The 21,097-nt window shown below is 34.3% G+C and overlaps 1 protein-coding gene across 8 annotated transcripts in view; it reads right to left on the reverse strand.

Annotated features, from left to right (window-relative positions):
- Positions 1-21,097, reverse strand: part of PIGN (phosphatidylinositol glycan anchor biosynthesis class N) — a 139,704-nt gene that overhangs the window by 42,844 nt on the left and 75,763 nt on the right. For all 8 annotated transcript variants that reach the window (XM_033239035.1, XM_033239057.1, XM_033239050.1 and 5 more), the window contains 7 exons: positions 19,415-19,554; positions 16,545-16,644; positions 16,348-16,440; positions 15,077-15,168; positions 12,320-12,428; positions 10,588-10,696; positions 6,427-6,529 (listed from right to left, as the gene is read on the reverse strand). In XM_033239035.1, the coding sequence (XP_033094926.1) occupies positions 6,427-6,529; positions 10,588-10,696; positions 12,320-12,428; positions 15,077-15,168; positions 16,348-16,440; positions 16,545-16,644; positions 19,415-19,554 (746 nt within the window). The remainder of the gene's footprint in view (positions 1-6,426; positions 6,530-10,587; positions 10,697-12,319; positions 12,429-15,076; positions 15,169-16,347; positions 16,441-16,544; positions 16,645-19,414; positions 19,555-21,097) is intronic.

A 21,097-nucleotide genomic window follows, 5' to 3' on the forward strand; every position in this document is an offset into this window, starting at 1 on the left:
ATGAAGACAAAGGCAAAAGATAATTCTTGAGGTAAAATTATTAACATACATAGAAGAGGAAGAGGAACACTCTAAATTTTCAAAAAAATGGGTGTAACAAGAACACAAACATGAAAATTGACCTTATTGATAACATATGGAAATTAAAACAATGGTGATATATCATATTTGCCAATATTAAAACAACAGTGTTGGCCGGGCATGGTGGCTCATGCCTGTAATCCCAGCACTTTGGCAGGCCAGGGCAGGCAGATCACAAGGTCAGGAGTTCGAGACCAGTCTGGCCAGCATAGTGAGAACCCTGTCTCTACTAAAAATACAAAAAATTAGCCGGGTGTGGTTGTGTGCACCTGTAATCCCAGCTACTCAGGAGGCTGAGGCAGGAGAATCTTCTTTGAGAAGATTCTGTCTCAAAAACAAAACAGTGTTGACAAGAGGGCGATGAAAAAGGAACTCTCATATGCTCTCTATGGGAATATACACTTTCTGGAAGACCATCTGATACTATGTATTAAGAATCTCAAAAATATTCACATACTATAATGCAATAAGGCCATTTCTAAAAGTTTACCCTGAGAAAATAATCAGACATGTGCTACAATTTCCATTATAAAGATATCTGTTGTAACACTGGTTACAGAAGGGGGAAACAGAAAACAACCTACATGTCCACAGGGGAATGATTAACTGTGTGGTACACCTACAGGCTGGAGTGTAAAATGGACACAAAAACAAAGGAGAAGTGCTCATGAGACAACACAGTGATAGAAGCCTTTTCTAAACAGTTTCCGCTTTGTCTGGGGTAAATGTTCCACCTTCATAATCCCTAAATGCTCTATTATAGTACTTACACCGTCTTAATCACATGTTTACCTGTATGCATCTATTATTACTTTATAAAATCTTTGAAAACCAAGTCTGTGTCTGTCTCATCACCACTGCTGGCCCAGTTCACAAATATTTGCTGAGTGAGTCATTTATCTAATCAGAAGTTACAAAACAAAACAAAGACTTATTTCCTTTTTGAGTCTTTCAACTACCAAACTCTACAGCATATGGCATTATTTCCTAAAGATGAGAAAGCAAAAAAATCCCAAACACTTTAAACGCTATTACAAATTATAAAATTCTAACACTGAAGACTGGGCAGAAGAAAAGATTCAGGTTTCAGAAAACATACACAAATCACTTGATATATAAGACTTAGAAGGCCCAGGGATATGAACAGATACACACATGAGAAAATAGCATGAGTAAAACAAGTACAGAAAACTGTACAAAGCAGTGCCATTTCTGACCTGTTAATATAACGTTTGATATTCTTATTTAAAAATGGAAACACCAAATACTGTTACATATTTGTTACAGATACGATGAAACAGTACTCCTCATATATAGTTTGTTGTAGATATTATACATTGGCACTGTTCTTAAGACAACTACAAGTTAAAAAAAGAAAGTTCATACCCAATGGCCCACATACACTATATGAGAAGTGAACAAAGGAAATAATCCAGACTATGAAAAAGCTTATGCATAAAAACATAACTCAAAATATTATGTGTAATAATAAAAAGTTGAAATAAAATCCATATCATGAAATATTAAATATCTATTAAAATGGTGGCTAGGAAGCCTATGAGCCACCTAGAAAATGCTTCTGAAATTATGTGAATTAGAAAAAAAGATCCAAAATAGAACATGTACTGCAATTAATTTTATGTTAAAAAGACAAATACGGGGGGTAACACCAGAAAGAAATATACCAGAACATTAATAAGAGTAGAGTTAATACATGCTTTTATCCCTTATCCCTACTTTCCATAATGTGATGACTCTATATGTCCAGTGATTTTTTAAAAATTGAAAAACAAATGTTTAGAATGCTTATATCCCTGGCCTTTCTTTAAAGTTCAGTTCAATGTCCTTGATGGCACTAACTCAGCTTTCCTATTCAAGCTCTTTCTCTAGTCAGTCTTCGTTTCATACAATACACAACTTCATTAACTCACAGTAACTTAATTGTTTGATTCTGTAATTGCCTAACACTGTAAAATACAGTTCTTATTTTATAGCAGCTCATAACTTTATTGTATACCAGTATTACACTAATGGTTCTCTCTGTGTGTCTGCAGAGCGCTCTGGACACTGGATATATGAAAGAAAAAACAACTGTTGATTAACTGAATCAAGGTACATACTCTGAACAAAAGGGGACCATAATTGTTTTAAAGATTTGCAGTTATATATGAAGTTATTGTTTCCTAATATTTAAAAACATAAATGTCATAGTTCTACAAATAGTAGAATTTATTTATTTCCTTTTAAAAACTATACATTATGATCACTTTCTTTTGTAAAATGTAGATGAATAAACCAGATAAAGATAATCTTCCTATGGGACTTTATCTCTTAAGACAATCAATATTTTGTATAAAGTCTGTATATCTGCATTAATAAACTGAAATATCAATGAAATGTCATCACAGGCTCAGGGAGAACATAATGAAAACTTACTAAATTAGGATCTGCTGGTTTGGTCTCTGTGCAAATTGAATAGGGCTGACAAAGCATTTAGCTTTGTATTATAGTTTGCTAGGCAAAGGAATAATGCAAAGAAAATTTCAAAGGGAAATATTTAACCAGCGCTAACCAAGAGAACAAGCTATTTTCAAGTATTACAATAGCTCCATTTGCATAAAATAATTAAGTGCTGGTTAAAAATGAATCTTCTTTATTCATTAAATCAAGAATGCATTGTAAGAATTTAGGATTACTATTGCTGTATTTCTATATTATAACTATATTTCTTTTTTTTTTTTTTTTTTATTATTATACTTTAAGTTCTAGGGTACATGTGCATGACGTTTATATCATGTATAACTCCCCAATGCAATCCCTCCCTCCTCCCCCCTCCCCATGATAGGCCCCAGTGTGTGATGTTCCCCTTCCCGAGTCCAAGTGATCTCATTGTTCAGTTCCCACCTATGAGTGAGAACATGCGGTGTTTGGTTTTCTCTTCTTGTGATAGTTTGCTAAGAATGATGGTTTCCAGCTGCATCCATGTCGCTACCAAGGACGCAAACTCATCCTTTTTGATGGCTGCATAGTATTCCATGGTGTATATGTGCCACATTTTCTTAATCCAGTCTGTCACAGATGGACATTTGGGTTGATTCCAAGTCTTTGCTATTGTGAATAGTGCCGCAATAAACAAACGTGTGCATGTGTCTTTGTAGTAGAGTAATTTATAATCCTTTGGGTATATACCCAGTGGTGGGATGGCTGGGTCATATGGTACATCTAGTTCTAGATCCTTGAGGAATCGCCATACTGTTTTCCATAATGGTTGAACTAGTTTACAATCCCACCAACAGTGTAAAAGTGTTCCTATTTCTCCACATCCTCTCCAACACCTGTTGTTTCCTGACTTCTTAATGATTGCCATTCTAACTGGTGTGAGATGGTATCTCATTGTGGTTTTGATTTGCATTTCTCTGATGGCCAGTGATGATGAGCATTTTTTCATGTGTCTGTTGGCTGTATGGATGTCTTCTTTTGAGAAATGTCTGTTCATATCCTTTCCCCACTTTTTGATGGGGTTGTTTGCTTTTTTCTTGTATATTTGTTTGAGTTCTTGGTAGATTCTGGATATTAGCCCTTTGTCAGATGAGTAGGTTGCAAAAATTTTTTCCCATTCTGTAGGTTGCCTGTTCACTCTGATGTACGGTAGTTTCTTTGGCTGTGCAAAAGCTCTTTAGTTTAATTAGATCCCATGTGTCAATTTTTGCTTTTGCTGCCGTTGCTTTTGGTGTTTTAGACATGAAGTCCTTGCCCATGCCTATGTCCTGAATGGTACTACCTAGATTTTCTTCTAGGGTTTTTATGGTATTAGGTCTAACATTTAAGTCTCTAATCCATCTTGAATTAATTTTCAAGCTACCAATGACTTTCTTCACAGAATTGGAAAAAACGGCTTTAAAGTTCATATGGAACCAAAAAAGAGCCCGCATTGCCAAGACAATCCTAAGTCAAAAGGACAAAGCTGGAGGCGTCACGCTACCTCACTTCAAACTATACTACAAGGCTACAGTAACCAAAACAGCATGGTACTGGTACCACAACAGAGATATAGACCAATGGAACAGAACAGCGTCCTCAGAAATAATACCACACATCTACAGCCATCTGATCTTTGACAAACCTGAGACAAACAAGAAATGGGGAAAGGATTCCCTATTTAATAAATGGTGCTGGGAAAATTGGCTAGCCATAAGTAGAAAGCTGAAACTGGATCCTTTCCTTACTCCTTATAACTATATTTCTTTTAAATATTCTGTAATTCTGAATATTCAATAATTTACACAGAGAACCCTCCAGGTCATCCAAAATTGTCAGGCTGAATCATAACAGGTGGACTATGTTTTACAAAACTGATTTGACACTGAGAAAATGTACTGATTGAAATGACTGAACTGTGCTATTTCAAGATACTCTTTTCAATTTTTTTTGGCAAAGCTAGATATACTTTCTGATGTTGAATAATATATCTCTTAATGAATTCATTAATAAGGTCATATAGTGCCTTATTCTGATTTTAGGTATAGGTTTTCCCTTTTTAGATTTTAAGTTATGATTCTGATTATGCTTATTATGATAATTTGTTTTGACATCTCCTATGACTATTAAATTGATGATTTAAAATACTTATCCCCAAGTTACATGATTAGTCATGCTACATCATGAAATAGTTTTTTCATTCAAAATTAAACTTCAGTTATCTTTGTTTCTTGCTCTCCTTTTCTAATCCAGCAAATCAGATCTATTTTTATACTTGTTTACATTTTTTAATCAACTACACATCCCTTTAAATCTGTTTATTGTTTTAGAATTTGAAAGTTCAAAAAAGAGAAAGGCCTATTGATTAAGAGACTATACAGAAGTTAGTACATATTTCTGGACACTTTCAAACATTTATTTCCTTAAATCAACCTCTGGGTGTAATCTCTTAATAAAATTCATGAGTCTCCCTGAAACGGTAGGTTAGAATAGAAATTATTTTAACTTCTGCTTCCTTATATAGATTAAAAACTTGTGCATAGTTGAATTCACTTTTACTCTCATAGATTCTAATTTAACAAAATTATTTATCCCGAAATTTCACTAATAAAGGGGGAAACTGAAAGATTTTAAGCTCTCATGTTCATCACTCTTGAATAACAGATGCTCATAAATTTCCAGTTTTATTTTAAAGTTCTACTTCAAAGGTCTAAATCTCAAAGAAAGCCTCTCTTAAAATCTTATTAGGTAGCTGGTAAAAAGTTCCATGACATTTGTATCACATCTTCAGAGCTGTGGCCCACATCTGGTTAGGCAGGGGGAAGGGAAACAAAAGGAGATAGACAGCTTTGGTGAAAAAAAGGTTTAGGGCCCCACTGGATCATCTCTTACATGAGACTACAAGAACTCCTGAGGTCCAGGTCACTTAGGGTGTTAGGGTCTACTGTGGGAAGACTTTGAGAACACCTCTCTAATATTGAATTATGACAACTAAGTTTCCAAAAGGGAGAACCTGAGCCTTAGACCGCAAATGGCTTTACAAAATCATTTGAACTGTGAATAATCTTATAGCATAATGGTGAATCCCTAGGTTTAGTCTAACTTCTATCAAGATTGTGTATTTGGGCCAAAAATCAAACTGTTTATGAGTGGTGTTTATTCACTGTTTGTTCTAGTCATTGTTTGTTATAATGTGCACATTTCTTACCCTCATAAAGATTTAAGTAAGGACAAAATTCAAAAACAAGAAAAGAATTCTCCAAAGATAACAGACAGAGTATATCCCTGTCTTCACTGAGTTCTAGAAAATGCTTTGGGATTCACCCCAAGTCAAGCTGCTGATTTTTTGTTTTCTTTTGTTTTGTTTTGATAAGAAAATTTCAATCTTAAATAAAAATCTTTAAAAGTTTTGGGAAAATATTCTGAAGGTTCTCTGAATGAAATGAATATTTGAACTGTGAGATGTGTAAGATTAAAAAAGTACTATATTCAAAGAAGAATGGACGAATCAAAGCATAATTTAAAATGGATACAAGGAATGCAATAAAAAATAAAAGTCAATGAGACTTAAAATTCTTCCATAATCAATCAGAATTTTCTAACATTATAGTTAAGTGATATTTTAGCAACTTCAGAAAAGAGAAACACAAAGACAGCAAGCAATACTATGAAATGGATAAAAAAAAGAAAACAGAAGATTACAGATCAAGTCAGATATAGTCCTCACTGAGAAGTAAATATTTATAATGTATCCCTCAAGATTTAGAAAATATTTTTCATTTCCAGAAGTTAAATACTAATAGAGAAAATATCAATATATCATTTAAAACTTGCTGCTATAAAATTAAATTGTTAAAAAGTTTATACCCTGTGCTTAGAAGTAGGTATGTTGACATCAATGAAAGAAGTATGCTGAACAATCGCTGAAAGACAGCTGGAGAACTCAGTAGTGGCACAACCAAGGAAGAGGCTGCAATGAAACAAAACAGGCCATTTGTCAGTACAAGAGACACAAAAAAATGTTAGTGTAGAGCCAGGCATGGTGGCTCACACCTGTAATCTCAGCACTTTGGGAGGCTGAGGTGGGTGGATCACCTGAGGTCAGGAGTTCGAGACCAGCCTTGCCAATATGGTAAAATCCCATCTTTACCAAAAATACAAAAATTAGCCGGGTGTGGTGGCAGGCGCCTGTAATCCCAGCTACTCAGGAGGCTGAGGTAGGAGAATTGCTTGAACTCAGGAGGCAGAGGTTGCAGTGAGCCGAGATTGCACCATTGCACTCCAGCCTCGGCGACAAAGTGAAACTCCATCTCAAAAACAAAAACAAAAAAAGTTACTGTAGAAGCCCTGAATAATCTAGTATCATTTATGGCATTTATTGCTTTGTGACCTTGAACATGAGGCTACATTTCCCCTAATTATAGTCAAGCCTCACATTTTTAATTAATACTACATTTCATTGTTTTAACTATGCTCAGATTTTCTCAATTTATATTCAGCCCAGATCACAGTAATAATATTAATTCAAAAATGAACTATTTTTTAATGAAATAAAAGTATTACTCAAGATTTAGCACCCTTTGCTTAATTAGGCATTTATATCTTAGTTCAAAGACAACTTACTCCTCAGAAACTGATTTTTTCCTAACCCCTTCCTTCTCCAAGTTTTCCCACTGTAAAGTATGCACTGACAGTTGCAGTATGCCCCTTGGAAAAGAGAACAGGAATGAGTTCACCATGCGTGAGAGTTGTATTAACTCTCCCCCGGGATAATAAAAGGAACTACCCAAGTGGAGGAAGGGCAGATGAAGTGGGTGGGGTGGCAAAATGTAAACTCCTCCATCCCTATTCTGGGAAGGAAATGTGCGTAACTTCCTAATCCCCCTAGCGCTCTAGAGTTTGAAGATAGACAAGATGGGATGAAATCCCGGCTGAATCACTTACTAACTGCTCAAACTATAGGGCAAGTTCATTAACTGACCTAAGCAGAAATTTACCCACATATCAAATAGAGATGACATTAAAAAGTTGTGAAGATTAAATACAGTTTCACCTATACAGTGTTCCCTGAGCATAGTGCCTAGCACATAGTGCTTAGTAACTGTTAACTGTGGTTATTATTATTAGTCAACATCTTCTAAATTAATTTACATGTAATGTCAATTTCATCTAAAGTCAAGTCACTGCAAGATTTAAGACTATGAAGTTATATTTTTAATACCCTTACATGAGTAGCTTCTTTTTTTCCAGATGTGTAGTTCCAATCATAATCAACTGATACATATTTTAACTGGAAGAAATAACATTTCAATATCTCTGATTTTAAAAGTCAGTTAATCTGTTGGACAAATGGTGGTTGTTAAAAAATAAAAAATAAAAAAAAAGTAAATAATAAAAGTCAGTTCAAACGAGACTTCTTCTGTAAAACTGTACACATTTTCTGTCCTTGTTCTACTTTTGTCTAAATGCTTGATAAGATACTAAAGGGGAAATAAGAGTCTCTATTCTAAATGACATAAGTAGAACCAATTTCAAAACATACCGTCCATTTGGAGATCATAGCATATTAAGCAAAAATGCTCATTAAAGCTAGACCATGGTGTATCTGTGCCTAAAAGAGATCTTTGGAGATACTGATGACTTACCTATGGGTTAACTTTATTTCATGTCTTACATCATTTTGTAGGTATCCTCTAGAAGCTAGCTCTACCAATTCCAAGAAGGAAAGATCTTGTTTAAAATACATGCCCAGAGAAACTTTTATGTTTGGAGAACAACAGCAATAAACTGATTCTAAATCTCCTCCTCACCATTCCAAAGCAATAATCAAATAAACAAGGACAATAAAAAAAAATCATACAGGATACTTCAAATAGAGAAAGAGGCATATAAAACACTGCATAATGTATAAGTGTGCTCTACTACAACATAAGAAGATTTGACAGAATCTTATTGACAGAATCTTCAATTTGTTGTAGTAGAGCACACTTACACATTATGCAGTGTTTTATATGCTTCTTGAGAACAAGCCTAAGAGTCATGTTAGTGAACATGAATGAGCTCAACTCACCTTTTTATTTAAAAGAAAAAAAATTGTGGAATTGGCACATAAAGCAAAACTTAACTCTAGGCAGAACACAGGAACTAAACTTAAAATACAGTGATTCAAAAAGGCTAAAAATAAAGGCTAATGGAAACAATACAAAATCTAGAGTTGCAATCCTGATACCAAAGTATACTTTAGACCAAAAACAATCAATAAGGCAAAGAAGAACACTTTATGATATCAAAAGTGACATTCCACAATGATAATGTAATAGTTATGAATATTTTGCTGCAAACAACATACCTAAAACAAAATTATGACATCCTTCACAGAAATAGAAAATAAAATCCTAAAATTCACATGGAACCACAAAAGACCCTGAATAGCTAAAGCAATCCTGAGCTTTTAAAAAGAGAACAAAGCTGGAGGCATCATGAAGTCATGCTGAAGGTATGATTTCAAAGTATACTACAAAGCTATAGTAACCCAAACCCAAACAACATGGTACTGGCATAGAAACAGACACATAGGTGAATGGAACAGAATAGAGAACCCAGAAATAAATCCACACATTTATAGCCAACTCATTTAGACAAAGGCACCAAGAACATACATTGAGGAAATGACCGTCTCTCCAAATAAATAGTGCTAGGAAAATGGAATATCCATATTCAAAACAATAAAACAAGACCCTTATCTCTTACCACATAAAAAAGAAATCAACTCAAAATGGATTAAAGACTTAAATGTAAGACCTGAAACTATGAAACTACTAGAAGAAAACATTGGGAAAACACTTCAGGACAGTAGTCTGACAAAGATGTTTTGGGTAAGACCTCAAAAGCACAGGCAACAAAAGCAAAAGTAGACAAATGGGATTATATCAAGCTTAAAAGCTTCTGCATAGCAAAGGAAACCATCAACAGAGTGAAGAGATAACCTACAGAATGGGAGAAAATATTTGCAAACTACCCATCTGACAAGGAATTAAAAAACAAAATATAGAAAAAGTACAAACAATTCAACAGCAAAAAACCTATTAATTCAACTAAAAAATGGGCAAATGATCTGAGCAGACATTTCTCAAAAGAAGACGTAAAAATGGCCTATAGGTATATGGAAAAAATATTCACTATCGCTAATCTTCAAAGAAATGCAAATCAAAACCACAATGAGATATCATCACGCCCCAGTTAGAATTGCTATTATCAAAAAGACAAAAAATAGCAGATGCTGGCAATGATGTGGAGACGGGGGAAACTTTGTACATTGTTGGTGGGAATGTAAGTTAGTACATCCATTCATGAGGGGTGGGTCCCCATGACCCAAACAACAAAAATCATCAAAAGATGTAAAAGTTAAAGCGTATGTCAAATTATTCACTGGCATTACAAAGTGTCTTCTCTGAACAAAAAACTTGGGCTCAAAACTTGCTCTTGTCTTCCAACTGGAAGGGAAAACCTAAGTCCTAAAATTACATGTTTGCTTCACACATATATTTCAACATTCTCAATTAAGAGGACTACATAGAAAAATATGCTTTCAAATGTCTAACTAGCTTTAAAAAATATGTAAGGTATACTAGTCGATGTTATTTTCAGGAAGGGAAACAGATAAAATTTAGACATTTCCCAGTCCCTGTGTAAGAACAGAGAATTTATGAATTGGCATGAAAATGAAGCATAAGATCCTCTTCACCCCCTTCTCTTTTGGAATCACTTAGTCGAATCTTATAAGATGTTAATAAATACATAGCTTTATTATCAGGTCACAAATATTCTATCCAATTATCTTAGTAACACATGCATGCACACGAGAATTCTCTTTGCTAAATTCCAGCAAGAGATAGAAATAATAGCTCATTATTATTATTTTCCTGCAACAAAATTATTTCTTTCAATAATGATACAGACATAAACAGATCATTTAAAAATAACTAAGTTAATATCAAATTACCTCACTTGGTTTGAGTGGCCTCTTACCTAATGTTGCCCAGCTAATAATTTGATTCATAAGAGGCAGTCCTTGCTTCCTAAGTAGACTACTCTGGGTGCTATACACAACATACATGGAGAGCACTGTGCTCAGCACCTAAAGACAAAGATGAAATAAGTTAAAAAAAGAGAAGGTAGTGAAAGACTATAACTAGCAAGAATGTAAGACATTCTTATTTCTGAGATGTTAAAATCTGGAAAAAATGTGTATCTTGGAATCAATGAAATACAGTGGACAGTACAGGAACTGATGCAAGTTAATAAACCTAAAGCAAAAATGAATTTTGTAACAGAGTTACCTAATACTCAGGGGTATGTCTAACAAAGCACATAAGAATGTTAGCATGATATTCTTGGCTACCCTAGAGAGAGATCCAGAAACATTCACTTCTGTCAAAGCACTCATTATTCTGGATACATTCTGTCAAAGCTACTATGGCTTAAGTGTAAAGCCAGTCAGAGTACCATTTAAAAAGAAACATATGTTCCAATGGCTTGACAGGATTTTTGACAAAAAATTTCTTCTTTTTATAAGTTCCCTGTTGCTCTCCAAGAATGAATTTAACTTGTGATGTAATCTTTCAAATGTTGTGTATTTTTATTTCAGAGTGTTCTTGGAAATACCATCTACTATCCCAGCTCTATTCTTGAGGAAATTTTTTGAGAAGACTCACATGAGTTTTGCTTTTTGTCTGTGATCTAAACGTGGTTATTTATTTATTTATTTATTTGGTTAAAAAGGAAAACAGATGTTTTCCATCCTTATCTATGGAAAAAGTTGTCATTTTATAGACTACCACATGATATGATGTTCGTCACAACCCTATTAGATATTATCTCTACAGATTAAAAACAAACTGAAGTGGCTGGGTGTGGTGGCTCATGCCTGTAATCCCAAGACTTTGGGAGGCCGGGGCAGGTAGATCACCTGAGGTCAGGAGTTCAAGACCAGCCTGGCCAACATGGTGAAACCTCAAGTCTACTAAATATACAACATTAGCCAGGCCTAGTGGCTCATGCCTGTAATCCCAGCTACTCAGGAAGCTGAGGCAGGAGAATCGCTTGAACCCGTAAGGCAGAGGTTGCAGTGAGCTGAGATGGCACCACTGCACTCCAGCCTGGGCGACAAGAGCGAGACTCCATCTCAATAAACACACACACACACACACACACACACATTGAAATCAAATTACTAAAAAGTACCCATCTAGCATGCAGCATAACTGGGAACTGACTCAATTTTGAAACACCAAGTTAAAAGTTATTTTCACCACACCAAAGCCACCAACCATGCTGAAGTTTATTTTCACCTGGGACATTAACTGAAGTCTTAAACTGGCTATTCTTAATATAAACATACCCCAGGCTGCTTTCACTTCAAAGAAGTGACCTTCCCTGACCCAAATGAGGACAAGGTAGAATCTCAATCCAGAGGAAGCCCTTTTCAGTTCAACTTTTTATCAATACAGGTGTCCCTTCAGTTTCGGTAACCTCTGCTCTTCAGGCATCACTGGGCTGCCTCTTATGGACCTTTTGCTATTTCATACCTCTTAAAGAACACATTTCCATGTAGCATTTTAAACGGAAAGCTTTCTTCTCAGCTGGCAGATACTAAGTAGCATAAAGGTAGTGGCACTTCATGAACATAATTAAATACAACCATAGGACACATTTTTGGTATATCATTAGTATAACATAGTAACGAAAATCTGTAACAGACCTGTAATAGATGTACCAACAGCTCTTCCTTTCTAAAGCTATCTTTTCTTTTCATGAGAGATGTTACAACACACAGGGATAGCAGAAGAACCAGCAAGCCTGCACCCATCCTGTTTTGAAATACAATTCACAATTTAAAATTTTCTTCAGATATTTACTGAACACGTATCAGATGGAACTATGAGACATCTTACTCTAATACAGAACCTCTCAGTCATTTGGCTTAATTAAGAGGAAGTAGCAAAAAGGGTACATTTTAAGATTTTTAAGAAAACTTTTAAGTTTAATATTTTAAGAAAACTTAAAATCTTAGGATCAAGATACTGCTGGATGGGACTATTTGCAACTTCTCCCCACAATTTTTTGAGTATGTCTACCTTACTTCTATAATTTAATTTTTAAAAATTTTAGGCATATCAAATACTATAATATTTAGCCTGAATTGGGCAAATTTACAAATATTTACAATATAAAACATAACTAAACAAGTATATTATCAGTATCTACAACATGTATTTTGTGATTATGAAACTTACTCATGCAAAAAGTATCTACATATATAACCCATATTATTTCTAGTAGGAGAAACAGCTCCCTTCTGTGACAGACACTGGTATTTTCCTCAGCTGCTCCTGGCTGAGGGAAGAGGTAGGCTGTGGTCACATGGGTGGCTTGCAGGTGAGGTATTTGTACAGTAATGAAACAACAAATTACACCTTTCCAGCACACCAGGTATAGTATGTTTCCTAAAGTCAAAGGTGACTGATACCAGGGAAATGGTGCCCTATTATTGAGCTCTTTCTCACCTCCTTAACATCTGAATAACATAGTACAGCCAAAATGATGCTGAGGATGAAATCCGGAACCCAAATAGAACTAAGAGAAAAGGAATTGGCTGAAGATAAAAAAGAAAGAGCACAAAGCAGAGCTGGACACCTAAGAAGAATGCAAAGCAGGAATCGTCAGAAAAATGCTTGACGGTTGTTGCTGATGTTTCAAATACAATCTTTGAGAATCCTAAGGAGAAAGGTAATCATATATTCAACATGGATTATCATTAAAATTTAGGAAAAAATAGTCACATATGATCAAGATTCTTTGCTTTTTCTTTTTCTTAAGTTTTAAAATAATTTGGTATTTAGACGTATTGGCATATATGTTTTTACTTTAGAACACTGGAGTACCAGACATTACAACTATGTTGTACAAATTTGCTTTTTCCTTTAATTGTATCCTTAAATGTTTATAAAATGACATCTTTGTAATTTTCTGAAGAAGGGAGATGCTGTGACAGATGAAAAGGAGAGTAGAAGTTTCCCCATGAAGCAGGAATCAAAATAAGTAAGTTGCAAATACAGCTAGTAGGATAAACTTAAAATCACTGAGCAATTTAAATTTAGAGGGAAACAATACAATTTTCTAAAATATAAATTAGATTTCTCGTATTTTAACAAGTTTATTTGCTTCCCACATTCATCCTTAATAGAATATGCAAGTGGCAAATTTATACAATTTCCTTCCCTTTTAGCATATGTTACATTCTGCTCAACTATGCCAATACTGCTTGAGCAGGACTGATAGGCAGAGACTGATGAAGGGAAGGAAAGGGGCTTTATAGAAACATTACAAGAGCTTACAGAGCAATCTGCATCAAGAAATAAATGAAAATATTTGAATTCATTTTCTCACATACTACTTGTAGGTTATGAAAGTTGCAAAATATTTTGACTTAGCAACACTCTAATGAAGTATGGCTTAGATAGTATGGTGTTAGAATTCAATACAATTATTTTGAGCTCTGCTAATAAATTGACTTCCTGGGATAATTCCTGATCTATTCCATATTGGTAGTCTCATATAAATAGGAGAAAATGTATAGAATCTCATAAATCAGCACATATTTTTACAAAATATTATTTAGCTAATCTTCCTTGATTTAAAAATATATACCCTTATCCATTACAGATTTGGTTAAAATGTTTTAAAAAATGCTTATAGCGTTCTGAAGAAAGTAACAAAGATGATTTAATTTCTAATTCCCACGATTAGAAAATAAGAGAGGAAATGTTAAATGAAATAATGATCATACACACATTCAAACAGCCCATAATTTACTTGACAATAAAGTGCAGTTAAAAGCAAAGGTAACCAGTTATTTTATAGATTTATTTAGGTCTATTGAAGAGAAATAAATACAGTAGCATAGTAGGGAATTTAGGTAAGATACGCAGAAGAATTTTCAAACAATTTGGCTAAACATGGGAAAGCTGGCAAGGTAAATAGAGTTTCCTCCCACAGAGATCTTTACATTCAATTTAGAATAGCAGAAAATTTAATTTTTACATGACATTTTAGCGTGGACATGATTGAAGCAAAGAGGGCTAACAGTATCTTTGAGACCTTTCTGTTTTGGCAACAGAACATTTTTTCATATGAAACTAAAACTTTTACTGATTCCTCCAAGTATAAAAGAAAGAAAACCTTCCAGACTTAAACAAACAAAAAAAAATGGGGGGCATTTTAAGTTATCAGTGGCACAATTTCATTATGAAAGCCCAGAAGCACCTACTAGGAGGTTAAATGACTCTTAGAACCTAGGCTCAAATCATGACTAATGGTTTGATATTGGTATTTTAAATTCCCATTAGTTTACATGATTTTAAATTCTTGACCAAGATTAGGTTCAAATTTTACAGTGTTAATTGAGGAAAAAAAGAAACTGTATTGAAAAGAAAAGAAAATACAATATTATTCATACACTAGAGAGATGTCTGGCTTTCGACCTACAACCGGCATCAGTGGGAACACCGCCAGGAGCACAGAGAAGAAAGCCCAACTCAGTGAGGTCACCTAGAATCAAGAAGAAAGTTATCTTTAGACAAATAGGGTATAGAAAACTATCATCAGTGTTTCACAGACTATATGACTGTGACGGTAAAAGGAAAATGAAAAGCCTTACAGCTATTTATTATTTTATTTTTCAAATACTTTCTGGCAGAATCAACAGCTAACTACTTTAAAAAGTAATAGTTACTATTTGTGAAGGATCTGTTGCATAGCAGGTATAGTATTAGGTATAATATGAGCATTTTCTCATTTAATTCTCACAATAACCTCCAGAGGCAGGTATTATTCTTCCCAATGCATCAGATGATGAAACAGAGCTCAGAGAAGTTAAAATATAAGTAGTACCAGGTCCATGACAAGTAAATAAAATAACCAGGATTTAAGCCTGTATAAAGTGCTTCAATTTATGTTAGACCATGTATTGATGAAGACATCTATAAAAAAGGTGGCCTACAATAATCATCAAACAATTGAGCCCAGAAGGAAAATAAGTAAAACTACTTTTGTAATTAGATTAAGATCCCTCACAAATTAAAAGATCAATAATCCCATTCATTGAAGTTTTTTAAATAAATTCTCAGAGTAGAAAGAAGATATCTTCCTGCTACTTCTATCAAAAAGTATGAAAGTGGAAATAGGAGAGCATTCTTTGTAGAAGCACATTGTAATTCCCTACCTCGCTGAAGGAAGAAAATCAAGACTCAATATATTTTAATAATTTAATAATTATATATCTATAATAAATACATACTTCTCCAGAAAAAAAAAAACAAAAAACAAAACTGAGTGGTTCAGAGTAAGGAGGGAGATGTCTCCTGTGACTCAAGTTCAGAGTGCAGACCTCTAAGCCACTGGGCTGTGCTGCTCTGGGCGACTCCTCTCCTGGTCCATTATCAAGATATTTGAAGCGAAACAAATCCAGGAAGTGCTTCAGAGATGGACATATCAGTACAACTTATATAGCACCTCAATTACCACATAACTGGCCCATTTTGATGTGAAAGTCTAAGTGAATTACTGAAACCTTACAGGTAATGTCTGTCATCCTATCAATATGACTAGGCTCTTTTATGTAAAAACACATTCTACCCTTTTCTTTAAAAATAAACAGTTCCTTAAGTTACATACGTGTCAAAACAAAGTAGTTACTAATCTGTCCTATGTCAAAATGAGTACTCATACCTTTGCTCGAGTCCACAGCCGAGTGAGAAATGGCCAAACCGCAAAGGCAGTAAGTCCAGCAGTAAGCATATAGCGGTAGAAAAAACTGAGAACCTAGTAATGCATTCCAAAGAAGGAATGAAAAATAAGGTAATTTAGTACTAGTTAAAAATATATGAAAGAAATTTGCAAATGTTGTAATCTGACAAGTTACTTACTAATACTTCAATGCCCAAGGTAAAGACTAACAGGTACCCAACAAAATGGCTCAAAGGATAGGTCAACAGTGATGTGACAAGGTCCTGAATAACTTGAAATCTGGTTCAAATAAAAAGACTGATTGAATTTTAAAGTTAGGTCATACATAGTATAAAAATACAAACTTTGCACAAAGCTAAAAAACTAGAGAATTTTCCATTTATAGATTATTCAAAAACTAAAATAAACTCTAACAGATTTGCTTCAAGGGCTTTACTTACCTAATTTTTTTTTTTTTTTTAAATCTAGAAGTATTTTAGGGAAAATGTAATTTCTGAATTAATTTGAAAATGATCGGCCAGGCTCAGTGGCTCACACCTGTAATCCCAGCACTTTGGGAGGGTAAAGAGGGCGGATCATCTGAGGTCAGGAGTTTGAGACCAGCCTGGCCAACATGGTGAAACCCCATCTCTACAAAAAATACAAAATTAGCCAGGCTTGATGGCACATGCCTGTAATCCCAGCTACTCGGGAGGCTGAGACAGGAGAATCGCTTGAACCTGGGAGGTGGAGGTTGCTGTGAGCTGAGATGGTGCCATTGCACTCCACTCTGGGCAACAAGAGCAAAACTGTGTCTCAAAAAAGAAAAAGAAAAGAAAAGAAAAGAAAAAAGAAAATTATCACAAAAGTTTGCTTGGTTTTTATAAGCATTAATGACAATAAATGAATCTCGTTTGATCTTAGTTTAAATAGGGGTTCATACAATTACAGATGCAACATCAGATATAAAACACAATAAATCCAAATGCATATAAACTGAAAAATTTTTTTAAATTCACCCAAGTAATCCTATATTTAAATCTTAATTAAATAAAGGTAGAGTTTCCTAATCTAGTTAGGGAAAAATCTTAATTACATTTTTTAACTGAGCTAAATAACCTTTTCCAAACCCAATTTAAGATGTCACTAATTGTACACTAATTATAATTAGGTGAACTCATCACCATCAAAAATGTATTACATACTTGAGTACTTTTTACATTTTATCACTAGCAAAAAAAAGTTAACATTTGTAGTGCATTCTTAAGTAAGTAATTTTAGAAGGTCAGTATCATTTGGTTTACGACCTTTCTCTGATTGAAAGCAACGGCTACAGAATTTCATCAAAACGATGAAGGTGCCATGTAGGAAAGAAAAGCTAACACCAGTCAAAAGGGAATTTTTCTGTTATTCTTAACGACGAATAAGCACACAGAATCAAGAGATAATTTTGTAAAATCATTTAGAAGATTGTGAATTTTTATGTCTTTTTCCTATATAATCTATCAAAAAGATAAAGATAGGACACAACATACTTTCAAAATCATGTTTTCCCTTAAAATTTAAATATATATGTTTTCTTCATATAGGACATTTAATAATTCAGGAGAGGTTCTGTACTAGATACGATTTTCTGCAAAGACAAAACATTTTGTTCTAAAAGTTTAAAAACCAGACTAAATGATATTTTTAAAAATTTGAGGTAAATATGCATATGCAACAATTCTATTCCTTTCAAATGGAGAGGTAACAGTATGTTATTTGATCAATGTCTTTTTGTCTTATAGTTAATATTTTAAGCATTTTAATATTAATATTAATTTTTGATATTTTTAAGTTTTTTTTTTTTTTGAGACAGAGTCTCACTCTGTCACTTGGGCTGGAGTGTAGTGGTGCAATTTTGGCTCACTACAACATCCACCTCCTGGGTTCAAGCAATTCTCATGCCTCAGCCTCCTGAGAAGGAATTACAGGTGCACACCACCACGCCCAGCTAATTTTTGTATTTTTAGTAGAAACATTTTGCCATGTTGGTCAGGCTGGTCTTGAACTCCTGACCTCAAGTGATCTGCCTGCCTCGGCCTCCCAAAGTGCTGGGATTACAGGCGTAAGCCCCCGCATCCAGCCAACTCTGAAATATTTTAAACATGTCATGTTTTAAAAGATGGAAGAAGTAGTCAAAGTTAAAGTTAAGAAAAATTAGAATAAAAGTATGCATAGTGTCAAGATGCACGTGTTAGGCCAACCTGGGGGATACCCTTATTATAAAACAGGCTCTCATTCTTTCATTGACTTTAGGGGTCTGGTTTGCTCAGAAAATATGTTGATATCCACGACTAAGTTTAAATTACAGATTACTGGTGTAAAAACAGAAACCAGTAAGATGTGCAGCGTGACTCTAGCTGCCAGTGAGCATGAACTAGTACTCCCTTCTAGTGGTTTTATTAAAAGTGTTTGAAACTGGCCAAAGAGCCTTACTTCTAATTTTTCTACAATGTTAACAATACACTCTATTTTAAGTACAACCTGTGAGGAAGTACTTATAGGTAAAACCATAGCACATGTGAAAAATATAGACTAATTTCTGTGTGTAAATATTACCATATTAGGTTTAACTACAAAGTTTAATTTATCTATATCTATAAGATCACTAGGAAAGGAGGAGTCAAAATGTATGGAAATAAAACATGCAAATATCTTTGTCAAATATGAAGATACATTGGAATCTGAGATGATGACACAAGTTCAAAATGCAAGTTAGTCTAGGCATAGTATGATCAATATTAATCGTTACTTCTATTCCATTTCTCTATAAAAGATACACAAAGAAGTGAACACTGCCACTTCAGAAAAATAAAGATGAAGTCAAAAGGGAAAGGTATAACAAAAATAATGTTTATATCCTATCCAACATTTATACAGTTATAAATGAAGTGAGAGGATTGGAGATTTGAAAGTACAGTATTATAAATATCTTTGATGACTTATGGTATAGAAATCTAATGCATTTTAAATACAGATTTAGTTGTCAATGAAGTAAAAAAACAAGGCAGCAAGATGCATTACTTACTCTCTTAGAACTGCATACCATATTGGCACTGGCAACAAACCATATACATAATATGTCCAGGGACACGCTTGAATCAGCAGAAAAAATGCTACTAAAATGCCAATAGCTACAAAACTACATGGCAGGAGATGGCTTGGTTTCTGAAAAATCAAACAAAACATTGAAACACTTCCAAACCAATGGTAATTGATAGGTTTTAAAAGAGATTTTATAAAGTGAAGAAAACCTATGACTTTCTTTCAATGGTTATAGAACTAGATAATTAATCAAAGAGCTGCATTAAGACAAGGAAAAATATATTAATTGAGGAGCATATTAGAAAGGAAAAACCTAGATAACTGGGAATTGTTGCAATTAAGCAATTCTCAACTTAAAAGTAACTATGGCCTTAAAGTTTGTTTGCAAGTAACTTGTTCAGAATTCTGAACATGTTTCCTTTTAGGAATAATTTTATAAATGTTGATTGAGTTCTCTGGATAACTTGCAAAAGCCTATTTAATCCGTAATAATAATGGGACTTAATTTTCATTTGGAACAATGTCCTATCTATTCAAGCTCCAACGTGACAGGCTACCTAAGCTTCTCTCTCGATTGCCCAACAAATAGAAACTTCATTCAGTCATATGCACTATTCCCAATCATCTGCCAAAAAAGAGAATTCATCAACGTAATTCACTAGTGATAGTCTCCATGGTGTAAGGATCAGGGACTTTAAGTACAGGAGATTATCCTAGATAATCTGGGTGGACCTGATTCAATCCGTTGAATGGCTTTAAGAGCAAAACTAAGGGTTCCCTAAAGGAGAAATTTTACCTGTTGAGTGCAGCTTCAGCTCATGCTGGCAAGTTCAGTCTGCCTTTCCTGATAGCCTGACCTGTGAATTTAGGACTTGCCTAACTAGGCCCCACAATCACATAAGCCAATTTCTTATACTACATCTCTTAATATATATTGCCTCCTGGTTCTGTTTCTCTGGTTTTTATTGATTGACGTACCAACTCGTCAGTAAATAAAGTATAAATGCTATAGTCCAGCATTTGAAGCCTTTGATTACTTCAGCCTAATCTATATTGTATTATTTCTTATCAGTCCCTCGAACAAACCTCCCACATTCTACACAAAGTGAACCATTTATTTTGAAGGAAGCATGGCGTAGAAAAGACAAAGAATTCAAGTATCAGAAAATGTGGGTTCTGTCATTTAAAACCCATGTGTCCTTGTGGAAAACATGTAATCTTTCTGAGCCTAAATCCTTCCATCTGTATTATGAGAATCATAACCACCAATATTTAGGGTAGTGTTAAGCCTAACTAAATAACTTATGTAAAGCACCCAGGGCAGTCCTGGAACAGTAGGGCTCAATACATATTACTATTATCCCAGCATAATAGTACATCTTCCCAAATCTGCCTCTGTTTACATCATTCAATTTGCTTTAATTCTCAACCTCTCCCTAGATTCTGACTGTTAAACTCCCACCAAGACTTACTTTTTCCTGTTATTGTCACCCTAAAGTCAGCTCTCATATTTAAAATGTGATAGTCTTTTTATTATCCCAAACACTTAACATATCTTCAAGTTTTCTTTTGTAGTCGAGTATAGATACAGTGACCAATGCCTGGTAAGGTGGTCATATGTGTACATCTCTTACCTACTTTATTAAATTCTAAGCTCCTTGATGGC

This window comes from Trachypithecus francoisi, unplaced genomic scaffold (assembly GCF_009764315.1).
Source record: "Trachypithecus francoisi isolate TF-2019V2 unplaced genomic scaffold, Tfra_2.0 Contig01474, whole genome shotgun sequence".
NCBI lineage: Eukaryota > Metazoa > Chordata > Mammalia > Primates > Cercopithecidae > Trachypithecus > Trachypithecus francoisi.